The sequence below is a fragment of the Mastomys coucha genome, unplaced genomic scaffold (genome assembly GCF_008632895.1).
Source record: "Mastomys coucha isolate ucsf_1 unplaced genomic scaffold, UCSF_Mcou_1 pScaffold6, whole genome shotgun sequence".
Taxonomy (NCBI): Eukaryota; Metazoa; Chordata; class Mammalia; order Rodentia; family Muridae; genus Mastomys; species Mastomys coucha.
The window spans coordinates 102,218,319-102,233,625 of record NW_022196912.1 but is presented as its reverse complement, the minus strand read 5'-3'; the positions used below and the strand labels follow the sequence as shown (position 1 = coordinate 102,233,625).

Below are 15,307 nucleotides of genomic sequence, written 5' to 3'. Positions count from 1 at the left end.
GGAGGAATAGGTTATAAGCCTAGGACAGGGCAGAAAACCGTACTTCTTCCTATCTGCATATTAATGAGGGAGACAAGCAGTTGTGTCTGGACCTGTGAAGCTCAGAGCAGCTGGGTAAAACAGTTCCTATTGAAACTCTATGCTGCTGAAGAGAACACTGGCCCCTCCCTTCCTTCCCCTCCTCTCCTCTCCCTTCTCCTCTCCCTTCTCCTCTCCCCTCCCCTTCCCTCACTTCTTCCTCTCTTGAGAAATGCCTGTTTCTGCATTCTCTTTCTGCTTTCCTTATTATTATTATCATCATCATCATCATCATCATCATCATCATCATCATCATCATCATTATTATTATTATTACTATCATCATCATTATTATTATTATTACTATCATCATCATTATTATTTCCTTATTCTTCATGTGTAGCTCTTTGGCTACTCCCCACCCCCCTTCTTTGTAATTAGGAGCCTCATTTCCTTTTAGTAGAAGGCCAGTCTCCAGGAGTCAGTCTGCCTAGGCCCTTTCCTGAGAAAGCTGTCATGTTTCATTTCATAACAAAAGAGAAAGAGAGAGAGGGAGAGGGAGAGAGAGAGAGGTGTGTGAGAGCCCCTCACTGACCTGGCCCTTCAAATTATGGAGTTTTTTCTTCCCTAAATGTTCAGTCTGCACTAGTCTCAAGAATTTAGCTGTGGCACAAGAGAGGGTTTGTTTCAAGCTCTTTAGACAAAAGATCCTTTACTGGGCAGCAGCTGCAGGACAACATGTCGCATTGGTACTTATGTGGCCAGTTGTCAAGGGAAACTGGAGGCTACACATACAGCTGCAGAGCACAGGGATAGAGGAGTCTTTTGATCTAAACACTTCATGCTTTCGTTCATTCTTCTCTCCTCAGATGCTGATCGGTCTTGCTGGCTACCTGAGTGGATATGATGGTACCTTTCTGTTCCAGAAGCCTGGCGACAGATACGAGCACCACAGCTACATGGGAATGAGGGGGGTAAGGCTTCCTGCTTTACACAGACTGACTAATCCCCAGGCCACACCCACTCAGAGTGTAGACGAAGGGACTTCAGGGAAGTGAAGACAGACAATGATAGAACCTACCTCCTTAAATAAATCTGGAAGAGAGTTGGGAAGGAAGGAAAAGGGAGGCCACAGATAGCATGGAGCCATACCCACTGCAACCTGTCATCCCATGCTTGGGTTGCACACCTCTGCCAGCTTTTCCTTCAGATTGTGGCATCCCCACACTGCCTCCAGGTTCATATTTCCTCCCTTTCATAGGAAGTAGGGCCCTTAGAATCTCATTCTCAGGGAGGCTGCATGCCTATTCCAGTCCCTCTGTGCCCTGATTCCCAACATCAGCTTAATGGGACATGGCAGAACCTAAGCACTCAACTCCCTGGTAACAACCTAATGAGACCTGTGAAAGCTGGCCTCCAGCCTGAGGTGCCACAAGTCAGATTAGTCTCTGTGCTAATCATGGGATGCTCTGTACAATCCTTCCTGCCATATTAAACAGGGAGTGTCCGGCCCCTCAGTTTATACTCAAGTGATTTTTTTTTTAATTTTTTTACTTTTTTTGAGAAAGGGTCTCCCTATGTAGTTCAGGCTGTCCTAAAACTTACTATGTAGAGCCGACTGACCTCAAACTCACAGAGATCTGCCTGCCTCTGTCTCTCAAGTGCTGGGATTAAAGGCTTGTGCCACCACACCCAGATTTCTCAAGAAATTCTTTCTTCTTAATAACCATTGAACACCACAAAGTATATATAATGCTCACCATGGACTTGCTGTAGAAATTGAAAAGAACAAACAGTTGGATCTGTTCTCTTCATTCTAGGGCACATTAATTTCCTGTTTATAAAAATGATGACCCAAAAGGAAGAATTTCTCCTTACCCTGGGCTTGTCAGTTTTCTACTGATGGGCAGACTAAGTTGATTTAAAAAAAAAAAATCAAAATCCCCAAATCCTCCAGCTTTTAAAGTGTCAAGCAGTCATCTTTCCCAAATCAAAATGCATCCTGGGGGAACCAGGAAGGACGTTGGTGTGGAGAACATTCACTATCGTGACTTCCAGTGCTTTGCCAAAACTTGAGATGCGTGGTCTTCTGGCCAAGCATCTGCAGGTTCATGTTTGTTGGCACATTCATTGTGGCCCTGGGAGTTGTCACTTTCTATAAGTTTGGCATGGCTGAACCAAGAAAGAAGGCACGTATAGATTTTTATCTATAAAATTCTGATTCCATGAAAGATTTTGAAAAGATGAGGAAGACTGGTGTCTTTCAGAGTGTGAAGTGATTTCAGAATGCAAAGAATTCTTTGGATTGCACTCCATAGAAGTTCATTGTTGACCTGTGTTTCTGAACTATTGTTGGGTTTTGGGTAGAAGCCAAGAAAACTCATTTCAGATATGGAAGCTTCAAATTAAAAGCTTTATTTTCTCAGCACTCAGGGAGGTGGGTAGTTCAGGATCTGAACTGCATCCCTGAATGGAAATTGTACATTTTTAAAGGATGAGAACACAGGGGGGAGGGTGCTGGGGGGAGCTGCAGTGTTATCCAATTGTATTTTGACATTATGGGTTAGGCAAGGGAGTACCTGCTGGAGACTGGGACATATCCAGGACACCTAGCTTCAAGGTCCTTAAGTCATTCTCCTAGACATTAGGTCTGGAGCTCAGAAGTCCTTAAGTCATTCTCCTAGACATTAGGTCTGGAGCTCAGAAGTCCTTAAGTCATATTCCTAGACATTAGGTCTGGAGCTCAGAAGTCCTTAAGTCATTCTCCTAGACATTAGGTCTGGAGCTCAGAGTGATAAGGGCACAAAGGAGCGGGTCAGCTGCGAGTGGTTAATTAGGGCAGAACAGGCAACTGGTTAACTAGCTTTATAACTTATGCACCTTGGTTCAGAAAAAATCAACTTCTGTATTCTTTACCATTTAACAGACAGTTAAGAAAATATTTGGATCAGTGGGATAGGTGTTCTTTCCTAGGCCTGGGCACATGAACCTGTTTGATCCTACCAGCAAGATAGAGAAGTTGTCCCTGAGATGTCTGGGCTCAGACAACTGTTTACACAGACGCTGTTCAGCTACAGGGATGTCCCCAGCTCCCCTAGGGCCTGGGACCTTGAATTTAGTTTCTCCCTAGGATTAAACAGAGTCTGAAAATAAAATGGTAGTACTTAGAGTACATTTCTTTTGCTTGTTCCCAACACTACAAAACATGAATATGTGAGCTAAGAAGTTGTTTCTTTCAATAAACAACAGTTATATGGAAAAAAAATGCATTCTATAGACTAAAAGTGGTTTCTGGTATCCCCAAAGCAAAGAACCAGGGGAAATATTACAAGAATAAGAAGTCTCAAAAATATTAAGATGCCTCAAAGAGGTCTGCTTCAACTTATAACCCATGGCTTTATGCTAGACACTAGTGTTGGTCAGGCAGTTTCTGAGTTAGTAAGCCTTGAACTCGTTTACTCTTAGCCTGAGCCTGTGAGGTAGAAGCTCCAGCTTTTCCCATTGTACTGATAGGGGTGTTGAGATAGGAGACAGCTGGCAGTGATGGGCAGCCTGCTTCTTCCTGTAAATGTCATTGATTTCATGCCACTTCTGAAGGGGCATACCAACTGTCATGTAATTCTATACTATGACACTACCCTTGGATACTCTAGGGTGACTTAAATCACCTAGAGCATGCTTTTAACTGGGTTCTCTATCTTAGACATTAATATACCAGGTGAGCTGGTTATTTGACAGCTTCTCTTCTTCCTGTAGTTCTGTGCTTTCCTGGGTTCCTGGCTGATCCCCTTTGCCTACCTCACTGTACTGGATCTGTCCAAGTCCTTCCCAGCAGCACTGCTAACTGCTGCCCTTCTCACCTTTGGTAAGTTGCCTTAGGCCATGCGTTTTGGGAAATGGACTGTCAATACCATGTGGATGGTTGGAAATGAATACAGTCTAGTGTCACATCTATGCATCCAGTTCTCAATTAACTTTAGGATTGGGTAAAATATGACTAGTAAAACTTAGTTGGTGTGTGTGTGTGTGTGTGTGTGTGTGTGTAGCATGAAATTGACAGTTGTCTTCCTCAGTTGCTCTCTACTTTATTTATTGAAGCAGAGCCAGAGCTTACCAGCTCTAGTGAGTCTTATTAACCACCTTTCCTTGAGTAGCTCCTGTCCCTACCTGCTGTGTGCTGGGATTACATGTGGTTGCCATGCCTGCCCAACTTTTATGTGGGTTCTGGGTATCTGATATCCAGTCTACATGTTTGCAAGACAAATGTTTTTCCAATGAACCATCTCCCCAGTCCCTTTTATGTTCTTTCTGTGGGGCACTGGTAATTTTTAACATAGGTTCTCTTTAAGTTACTTATATTTACATTTTTGTAAGTACCTGTAATTAATGGGTTAATTTTGCTTCTCTGAGGTTAATGTTGCAATTGGTTTGCATTTCCTAAGTTTATTAAAATTGATGAAAAGGCAAATGTCCAGAAGTAGCTGTGAAGCAGGAAATAGCAATAGGACTTAGGTATTTTATCTTGGTCCTCACATGGATAAACAAGGGTTAACTGTAGAAGTCAGTTCTCTTGCTAGCTGTATTCATGAGACTGAATTCATGACCTGTGATGCTTTACATGTAAAGAAGTCCAGACCAATTTAGGTGGGTATTTTAGGGACTTGTCAGACAGATAAGCTGCCTAATGTTGATGGATATAAGGCAAGGTTATAGGGTTCTCTATAGTGAAGAAGTGGCTTTCTCCTGTATCTAATTTTCTCTCTTCAGTTATTCATCATGAGTCATTTCTTCATTTTCATCTGATACCTGTTTCCTAGGCGCCTACCCTATACTAGGTCACCTTTTGAGGCTCCAGAAGATACCCTGGTGATATGCTGTTCTCCTGGAATATACCTATAGAAGGGCAGACCAATAAGCTATTACATTAAGTCTCCATAAAGCATGATACTCTTCTTAACATTTACATTGTTTACTTTGTGTATAATGGAGGAGACATATGCATACTTGCCATGGCACTCCTATGGGAATCAGAGGACAACTTATGGGAACTAATTCTTTCTTTTTGTTATGTGGGTCTTGGGAATTACACTCAGGTCATCAGGTATGGTGGCAAGCACCCCATCTTGCTGACTCATCTCACTGGCCTTGTGATGGAGCATCTTAAGCAGTTAGCTCCAGGTTAAACATAAAGCAGAGTGGGGGTAGATTAATGGGAATCAATTGTATTTTAGATAGTGTGAGCAGTGAAGAACTCTCTGGGAAGGTAGAGTCTAACAGAGTTCTGAGGAAAGAATATTCAGGTAGGAAGAGAAGCCTGTGTAGTAATCCTGGAATGGTGTTTAATGGACTTGAGGAATAGCAGGAGGCTGGTGCAGTGAGGGCGCAGTGAGTAAAGAAGGTTGGGTTGGATTTGTATAGATATGGAGGCCATTCAGGATTTGGCAGCTATCCTAAGAAATTTTTAGTCTGAGTGAGATGAGAATACTATGGAAGATTGAAACAGGAATATGACAACTTAAGCTTTTTTGAAAAATCGGTCTGGTACCTATGTAGGCACCAACTCCCAGTCAAGATGTCTTATAAGGTAAGACTTTCCTATACATGTGTAGTTTGCATCTGTATCTCTATGTGCATCCAGTCTGATGGTGGAAATGAGGAAGTGGCCGCAGGGCTGCTCTGAGTGAATGATAGGGCTTCTCTGGGACTGGGGGCCTACAGGTAGCATAGGTAGACTTCTTATTGTTGGGCTAGTGGTAATATCCAGAATAATGATAATGTGCCCCAAGCTGAGTCCTTCCCTTGCTGTTAGTCTAGTGGTGATCAACGACTACCTACTCCAGACTGCTAGATTGTTTCCTGCTGTTAAGAGTGTTTTTGATTTTCAGAAATCTCTTATCATCACTCTGCATTTTGACCAGCAGGCTCCTGTTTTTCAGACACAGGATGCCTCACTCTGTCCCAGTACATCCTTCTTGACCCCATCCTGATGTTCTTCATCATGGCTGCCATGTTGAGCATGGTCAAGTACAACTCCTTTGCTAACAGGTCAGAAGTACCATCTCTGTTGGGGTGAGGGGGTGGGGATCCAAAGCCATGGCAGCCCCAAGAAGTTTGATTGTGGCAGGGTCAAGGGGAGGTACTTACAGGACTTTGATTCAAGCTGAGTTTAAGAGGAGCATGCTTTTCATTTGTTTGCTTTTTAGATAATGAAAAATAAATTTTAAAATGTTTTCTCTAATGAATGCTTTTAGTTTTGGTTTTCATAATTCTGAGAAATGGTCAATTGTTAAGAGGTGTTTTAATGCTCAAGTTGGTATACAATGAGTAGGAGCTTATGGGTATACCAAGGAGTCCTGATGCTGCCTCCTCACAGTGCCTTGTCAGCTGCCCCTCAGCACCAGTGCTGTTCCAAGGAGCTTGGGGACATCTTGTCCTCATTCTCCATCCAGTGTAGATACTGCCTCAGACCTACTCGTCTCCCTGCCTCAAGGCTTCCATCCAATGCTAACATGATAGATTTTCCACACCAGCCGAGAGGATCCTCCCAGGTTCAGTTTTAAAACTGATCTGGATTTTGGTCTACTTCCAGAACTCTTCTATTTTTCTGGCTCCTTCTCCTGCCTTTGAGGGAGCAGAGTAGGTCATTTCATGGTTTCAAAATATGTGTTCAAAGTTCAAAAGAGCTGATATATCCTAGGCTATCCCAGAAAGTGATGTGTTTTGACCCCAGCCAATGACTACCAGCCTACTCTGGCTTAGTGTTATCTTATGCTTCTTCCACTCCATTTCCATCTACTTTTTTTTTTTTAAAGTAATATCAAGGATTGAGCCCAGGGTCTCATATGTTTGGCAAGCCTCCATCACTGAATTATACCTCCAGACCCATCTCCTATTTTATGAATACATAATATATGTCAGGAGAGAAGGGCAGAAGAACTACGATACTGGCTTTAAGAAGTATTCATTCTGTCAAGGGAAGTGGCAGATCATCAGGAAATTGGCTGTGGTGTACTGGGTGCTTCAGTATAACAAGCTGATAAGGAACATCAACATTGTAGCTGATTGCCTGACTTGAACTGTGCTGTCATCTCTTGCAAGCTACATTGCTTAGACTCTCTGTGCCTCAATTTCCTTATGTGTAAAAAGAGGATAATGAGCTCTGACTTATGGGGGTGTGATGAGAATAGGGGTATAATACTTAGAGTGGTGCCTAATATGTAATGAACAGTCAACAAAGGCCCTTTGGCAGGCCCAGAGGTGACACAAAGGATAAGTCAGACTTGAGTCCAGAGAACTTTTCTGGGTTTTCCTCTTATATATCCCTGACTAGTTGATAGTGAAGAGTAAGTCTCTACAAAGGAGGTTCTATGCTTAGCCAGGAGCAGCATGGAGCCTCCTCCACAGAACAGCATGTTACTTTCATACTGACTTGCCTGTAGTTTGAGGGCCTTGATGGAGCACAACCTCCTTGAAGCTTTGCCATGGTCCACTGGGGTTAAGAACCCTCCAGGCTTAGGGTACAGCATAGCCCGTCTAGGTGGTGCTCTTGATTTCCAACTTGATTCTAGTTGCCAAACTAAACTTTGTCTTATTGGTTTCTAGGCCTTTCTCTGCCCCCTGGTGGTTCTGGCTCAGCCTGACTGGCATTAGTCTCGCTGGTGCTTTAGGGGTCAAATTTGTTGGCCTCTTTATCATCGTGCAAGTGGGGTTGAACACTATTTCAGACCTCTGGCACCTGTTTGGAGACCTCAGTCTTTCACTGGTGAGAACTCAAGTGCTCATGGAAATGTCTTTGTTCCACAGTGCTGTTCCCCATTGGCTTTTCTCTGCTTCTATCACAGGTAGAGGGAGTGTCTGTGTCGTGGGCCATGGGCAGACTGGACAGACACAGCTTTCCTCTGTAGACAGCAGGACATCAGGGAGTGGGGCTGGAGTGGGAATGGAATGGTAGAAAGAGAGCAATGGAGTAACAACGTGCAGTTCTCTTTTGTCATTGATTCCCGACCACCTCCCTTCATTTCTTTTAAGTTTCCCAACCAGCCAGAAGAGGCTGTCGAGCTGGACTCAGGCCAAGGCCAATGAGGGCAAATGACTGGGATGGCTCTGAACTTCTGAGTTTACAATTTCTTTTCCTGACCCAGGGTTTCTGTATTTGGAATCCAGTTAAATACTGTTAGGACTTTTTTTTAATTATTATATTAGTAATCAAGAGTTGATTTAGTGTCAGACACTGTACAAAATGGTTTGCTTTTTTATCTCATCATTAAAATCCTATGTGGTGGGTGCGCATTACCATTCACTGATTAGATAAATGAGGAATTTGAAACCCTGAGAGAGAATTTTCCCAAGATCCTACAGGTATTACAGGTAGTAAGAGGGAAATCTATGACTCAAGATTGGGTTAGGTTGGCTCCAGGGTTCAACTACCAAATTCCTAACATGTCAACATGTTTATACATAGAGACCATTTACTAAATGCAGAATGTTGGGAATGTATGGGTGACTACAACATGATCTCTGCCCTCTGGAACCCATGGGGGTTTGTAGGAGGGGAGGCGAGATGAGGAGAGGGCCTATTACAATCCTACTTTGGCTGAATAGAGTCCAAGCTTAGGTGCTCCAGGGAGCTGTGTGAGGTTAAGGCCAGTAACACTTGGCCATGTGGTAGGAGGTTGGCATAGTCAGTACAGGGAGTCTTGGCAAACGTTAGGGAAAAGTTTAGTGAGGTGGAAGCCACTGTTCAACAATAACCTTACCTTGCCAGTGGTCATGAGTTCATGCCTGGAAGGACAACAGAGAGCTGACTCATGTTATCTCCTTGAAGTGTGTATGTGTGTGGGTGTGAGTGTGGGTGGAGGGTAGTATAGAAAGAAAGGCTTAGGGTTTCCACTTACTACTCTCCAATGTGACTCATGCTGAGTATAAAGAAGATTTACATACACACCACTGTGATTCTGTTGCAGGTAACTGTGGGGAAGCACCTGACTGCTCGCATCCTGTGCCTCATAGTGTTGCCTTTGGTGCTCTATGTGACCATTTTTGCTGTTCATGTCATGGTGCTGAATAAAAGGTACAGCCAGAACCTTTCCCTTCTTGCTTCTGGTCTTTCTCTGACACCTAAGCCTATGTGGGGGCTGTGTGATTTCTCAGGCCTGAGGTTAGGATTAAGGTGGGAATTTTTTCCTGTTCCCTCTGTGCTTTCTCTTCTGCGTACCCTAAGGCTCAGAAAACCCAGCACCCAAAGCCACAGTTAAAACAGGAGAGAATCCCTCGTAGTCCAGATGCTCCTACTCTCTAATCAGAGGGAGGCCTCTTTCTTTAGTGAAGATGGGTACCAGGGTTGCAGTGGACCTAGAGGTGCTGGTAACCTGGACACCAACAGCAACATCTCATTCAGTAAGTAGCTAGTAGTTGCCAAGAACTGGGTTTTGCATTATATGCACAGTCTCAATTAGCTATCATTATTAGTGAGTTCTTTTGGCTTTTTAAAAATTTCCTAAGCTGTACACTGGTGGCGCACGCCTTTAATCCCAGCACTTGGGAGGCAGAGGCAGGCGGATTTCTGAGTTTGAGGCCAGCCTGGTCTACAGAGTGAGTTCCAGGACAGCCAGGGCTACACAGAGAAACCTTGTCTCAGAAAAAAAAAAAAAACCCTCCTATTTATAAATAAAGAACTACGGGGCTGGAGAGATGGCTTGGCAGCTAATACTGCTTTTTCAGAGGTCTTGAGTTCAAATCCCAGCAACCACATGGTGGCTCACAACCATCTATAATGGGATCCAATGTCCTTTTCTGGTGACTCTGAAAACAGCAACAGTGTGCTCATCTACATAAAAATAAATAAATAAATCTTAATTAAAATAAAAAGAAGAGGAGGAAGAAGAACAACAACAACAACTAAGGTTAAATAAGGCTAGGAACATTGCCCATGTCACCCAGCTGGTAAGGTGAAATTTAGATTGTAGTTTCTCCAACTCCATCATCCTTGTTTGTTTCAAGAGATCACCCTGCCCTTTACATTTTCAAATCTCCTTTTAAAGTACCTAAGGGCTATTGAGAAATGGCAGCTTTGTTTGTTTATTTGCTTTGTTCTGTGTTTTGAGGCAGGGTTTCTCTCTGTAGCCGTGGCTGACTTGGGACTTACTTTGTAGATCAGACTGGCCTTGAACTCACAGAGATCCTCCTGCCTCTGCCTCCTGGATTAAGGTTGTACACTCCCCCAGCCGGACATGGCAGCTTTTACTTTCTTGACTCTCTTGTGCTTCTCCTTTCTGCACAGTGGTCCTGGTGATGGTTTCTTCAGTTCTGCCTTTCAAGCCCGGCTTTCAGGGAACAGCCTTCACAATGCTTCTATCCCTGAACGTGAGTATACTGGCATGGGGCTTTCCTGAAAGTTGAACCAGAAAACCTAAGAATGAAACTTGGGTTTTGTTTTTTGGGTGTTTTTTTTTTACTTGTTTGTTTGTTTTGTTTGCCTATAAGTAGCAGACTGGGAGGGAGAAAACCCAGCATTAAAGTACAAATACTCAAGAGTCGGTTACTATAGTATGCAAAAGAGCTTCTTTGTAGCTCTCAAAGCCAGCTCTGTAAGAAGGCCATTTTGAGAGAATGTGGTCACAGAGCAAGGCCTTCTAGGGGTAGTGTAGCCTGCACCAGTGTTTAACAGTTTTGTGCATACATACATATACAATTATGTATATAGTCACAGGGAATAATTAGGTATTCACCTTCCAGAGATAGTCTGGTATGAAGGACATCCGTTCATGTGTTAAGTACATAAAAGAAATACAGAGTCAGGTGTAGTGGCACATACCGCTAATTCCAGCAGAGGCAGGCAGAGCCCGGAGTTTAAGGCCAGCCTGATCTACATAGTGAGTTCCAGACAGCAAGGTCTTCATAGATTGTCTCAAAGAAAGAAACTTTGAGGGATGGAATACTGTACTGGGGATTAAAGCCCATGACTAGTCAATGCTAGGAGGCAGCTGAAGGGGATTCCATATATATGCATCCATATACATGCATGTAAAGGTTTGCCTTGGTGTTGGACCTACAGGGATAAGCAAATGTCAGTGGATATTGAGGAGCGAGAAGTCATCTTAGGCAGAAGGGATGGCATGGTCAAAGCAAGGGCTGGGTAAAACTCAAGGGCCAGATTATATATATGCTGAGTCCAGAGTCCAGTTAGGAAAAGAGTTGGAACCCAGATGATGAGGGCGTGAGATACTTAAGGTATTGGACACCGTGGAAGTTTCTGAGCAGGCAGGCATCTAGGAATGCTGTGTACCGTGGAGTTAGTATGGCTGGAAGAAATTATAGGATGTCTAGGATGGTAGATGCATCCACTGGGAGTCATTTTAGAGCTGTACCTAAGGATCAGGGATAGCCAAGAGCGCACCCAAGAGGGACCAAGCATGGGAGGAAAAGAGATGGCACCAAGGCCCTGAGTACAGGATGACCTTTCACTCTTCTGAATAACTAGTGCCAGGAAAATAGTGGGCTCAGCAGGCTGAATGGAATGAGAACTAGGAAAGCGAGAGAAAGCACTGGTTTGGAGGAGCAGCAGCATATGCCATTAGTCCTTAGCGAGGGAGCTTTGGACTGAAATTTGTTCAGGGGAGCTTAGGAGATGTTTCAGATGTAAGGCAATTGATGCTGTGGTAGTGACTGTACAGAGGCTGGAAAGAGGACCATGCAAGAGAAAGAGGAATGAGAAGAGAGCTGTGAAAGAGCAGTATGCAAGGGAGTGTGGAGTCTGAAGCAAAGTGCTCGTGGTGGAGGTGGGGTTAGGCACATGTGAATGCAGGGAGTTTCCTCCTGAGTTGCTCCCATTGGAATGAGAAGGCAAGTAGGACTCCTGCCTTAGGCTGGCCTGGGCCCCATGATGTCTCTAAGAGGATTATGAGGCTTATGGCTTGCAGCAACCTCCCATCCTCCCCCTCCCCTCCTATCCCCCAGGCAGGGTCAGCCTGGTATCTGTCTGGTGTCTTCTTCCCCTCTAGACCTGGCATACGGCTCTGTAATCACTGTGAAGAATCTCCAGATGGCCATTGGCTACCTTCACTCTCATAGGCACCTCTACCCTGAGGGCATTGGTGCGCGCCAGCAGCAGGTGGGTAACCATATCAAGTATGGTGGCAGCCACACTGAACTGTCCTTTGTGACTGAACCTGTCATTCACTTTCTTGCTTGTCATCCATTTCTTGCTTGTAGTTCACCCATTTTCTATTGACTGAAGTATTTTCCTTTTCCTTCCCTTCCTTTCTTTGGTTAACCTCAACTTCTTTACATTTTAGCTCAGGGGTTCCTCTCTGTCTGTCTCATGACTCCTCCCACCCCCACCCCCCAGATTGGTGCCCTTCCCCCCTTTATCAGATCCTTTCTTGTCATTTCTGTCTGCCTCTGGGTAACTCTCTTTCTAAGGGATTGTGAGAGTTTGCTCTCCCACCCTTTGTCTGATCTGGAACTTTGGTGTGCCTAGCACAGCTCCTGGCCTGAGAGTGATGAGAAAAGGGAATAGTTCCACTACAGGCCTAGGTCTCAGTTCTAAAATGATTTAAGACAGTTAACGTCTATAAAGTAAAATCGAGTTTAGAAAAGTATTTTAAAAAAGAAACAAAAGCTACTTATACTCTCAGAAGATCAGCATTTTTCAGACATTTTGGAACATTCTACTATAATTAGGTATCTGAGTTCCTAGGAGACCTGTGTAAAAACTCCACCACAGAAACAAACATTTCTGTGGGACAGGGAGGGGCTATATTTACGATAAAGAAACAATATTTTTCTTGGGAGAATTTTGATAATGGCTCTTATAAGAACAGAAACCATCCCCTCTGTGTGTGCACAGGACCCACAGCACCCTGACATCTGTGAATAGTCCCAGTAGGTAGATTGGATCTTGCTTTGTTTCACAAGTGTGAGCCAAAGTGTTTTAGCTTTTATGTATCCTTAATCATTTGTTTTTTTTTTTTTGAGAAACAATGCAAATTCCATTCAAATAACTCAAATATAACCGTACTCACACAGAGTGATTCCCCATACGTGCTAGTTCCCAACTTTTTTTTTTTTAAAGTAAATTTGTTGTGTTGTGTCTAATTGAAGTTAGAAGTAAAACTCAGGGAAAAAAATGCCTGTATTTCTGTTGTTTCCATATTTGTTTACATGCCTGGCATAATTGTATATTTTTGTATCTCCTCTTGGGAGCACTGGAGTTAGCGGCCCTGCTTGGAATCCTGACTGCTCAAACTATATAAGCTGTGTCATCTTGAACACATAAGCTCGACTATCTCTTTGTAATAATGTGGGGAAATCATAGCACCTGCAGCCCAGAGCTGTGGTAATGACTGGGCAGGGCGGGGCTTGGCTGCTGCTCAGAATAATGCCTACCGAGGAGTGGTAGCCGCTCTGAGCATGAGCACTCATGAGCCCCTTTTGCATGCTGCTTTAAAAAAATGCTCCAAAACATTTTTACCTGTGTATTATATTCTATTTCATGCACACAGTATCATGTTAACTAGTTCTCTTTATAGATGTCTATTTTATGTCTAAGTTTTTGCAGTTAGACTAATCACTACATTATAGACATGCATGAGTATATACAGTTTTTTATAAATCAGTTGTGGCTGTGGGTTAAAACTTTAGCATGAGATATTTATGGAGAATTTTAGTGTTGGTTTTTTTTTTTTTTTTTTTTTTTTTTTTTTTTTTTTTTTTTTTTTTTTTTTTTTTTGCTAGTGTGCATGGGATTGAGATGTGGGTACACAGGTGTGGATGTGCATGTGGAGGCCAGACATCAATGTCAGTGCTTTCCATAATCACTCACCACCTTAGTGTTTTGAGAAAGTGTCTTTCACTGAACCTGGAGCTCACTGGCTTAGTTAAACTGCCTAGCCAGCAGAGCCTAGCTGTTGTCAGTAATAGGATTCTCAGAACACCAGCTTTTTGTTTTGTTTGCTTTGTTTTGACATGTATGTTGGGTATCAAAACTCAGATTCTCTTGTCTCTGCAGCAAGACCTTATCAACTGAGCTGTCTCCCCAGCCCATGGCACTTTTTTTAGTGATTTATTCTTATTTTATGCACATTGGTGTTTTGCGTACAGGTATGTCTGTGTTGGATCCCCTGGAGCTAGAGTTACAGGCAGGTGTGAGCTGACATGTGGGTGCTGGGAATTGAACCTGGGTCCTCTGGAAGAGCGGCCAGTGCTCTTTACCTCTGAGCCAACTCTCCAGCCCTGAGGCATTATCTTGATTACTTTTAAAATAGGTTAAATATACTGCTTCTAAGCTGAAGACTATTAACACACAGTACAGTGGTTCTCCCTAAGGACAGCTGAAACTTTATTGACAACACACCAAAAGAAATAAAAAGAAATTAAAAAGTTCTTAAAGAGTAGGGCCTCAAAATTCTGAAAAATGGAGAAAATCTTATTCAGGAGTACCACTTTGAGACCCACTGGGAAATATGGCTTCCTGGGTTGGTAGCTGGGGACCCTGAAAGATGTTCAGGTGGTGTTAGTTTTGCTGGGGAGTGTGTGTCTCTAGCTATGCTGATCACAATGATACTTCCTCCCTTCCTTCTGCCCTCCACTTAGGTTACCACCTATTTGCATAAGGACTACAACAACCTGTGGATTATCAAGAAATATAATACCAACGCAGGTAATGTGACAGAGATTGAGGTCCTGTGCTGCTGTGCACTGAGTCCCTCACCTTTCTCGTGATCCTAGGTTCCTGAACACCTTTGACATCTTTACTGACCTCTGGCATTCTTTGGAACATCATTGAGCTCTGTTGTGCTCCAAGTACAGTTGAAAGTGTAGAGGATGAGTCAGACAGAGCAGAGTCGGAACTCAGATTTCATCCAGGAAGAGGTTATATAAGCTCATCCCAGAGGCTGCTAGGTAGCCCTAACTGAGGGTACCTGGGAGTTGCTTTCATTTCCAAACTGTCCTGATATGATAGAGTATTGTTCTTTCTGGTCCCTGCGCTGGCTCAGTTAGTTGATAATCCAAGTGTCTGCCAGCCTTGTGCCTATATAGTGCTTGCTCTCTCTCTTCTTCTCTCTCTCCCTCTCTCTCTTCCTCTCTCTCTCCCTCTCCCTCTCCCTCTCTCTCACTCTCTCTCCCTCTTCCTCTCTCTTTTCTCTCTCCCTCTCTCTCCTTCCCTCTCCCTCCCCCTTTCTCTCTCCCTCCCTCTTTCTCTCCCCCTCTTTCTCTCCCTCTCTCTCTCTCCCTCTCTTTCTCCCTCTCCTTCTCTCTCCCTCTCCCTCTCTCTTTCTTTCTCTCCCTC

The 15,307-nt window shown here is 43.6% G+C and overlaps 1 protein-coding gene and 1 pseudogene across 2 annotated transcripts in view; both read left to right on the top strand.

The window, feature by feature from the left end:
• The window catches only part of Pomt2 (protein O-mannosyltransferase 2), a 42,793-nt gene that overhangs the window by 10,145 nt on the left and 17,341 nt on the right, over positions 1 to 15,307 (top strand). The window contains exons 3-10 of one of the 2 annotated variants that reach the window (XM_031357267.1): positions 888 to 992; positions 3,775 to 3,883; positions 5,955 to 6,063; positions 7,621 to 7,780; positions 8,982 to 9,088; positions 10,298 to 10,380; positions 12,018 to 12,127; positions 14,611 to 14,677. In XM_031357267.1, coding sequence (XP_031213127.1) covers positions 888 to 992; positions 3,775 to 3,883; positions 5,955 to 6,063; positions 7,621 to 7,780; positions 8,982 to 9,088; positions 10,298 to 10,380; positions 12,018 to 12,127; positions 14,611 to 14,677 — 850 coding nt within the window. Of the gene's footprint in view, positions 1 to 887; positions 993 to 3,774; positions 3,884 to 5,939; positions 6,064 to 7,620; positions 7,781 to 8,981; positions 9,089 to 10,297; positions 10,381 to 12,017; positions 12,128 to 14,610; positions 14,678 to 15,307 lie in introns of both variants that reach the window. The other variant, XM_031357266.1, reaches the window with a different exon arrangement.
• Positions 1,159 to 2,297, top strand: LOC116080395 (annotated as a pseudogene).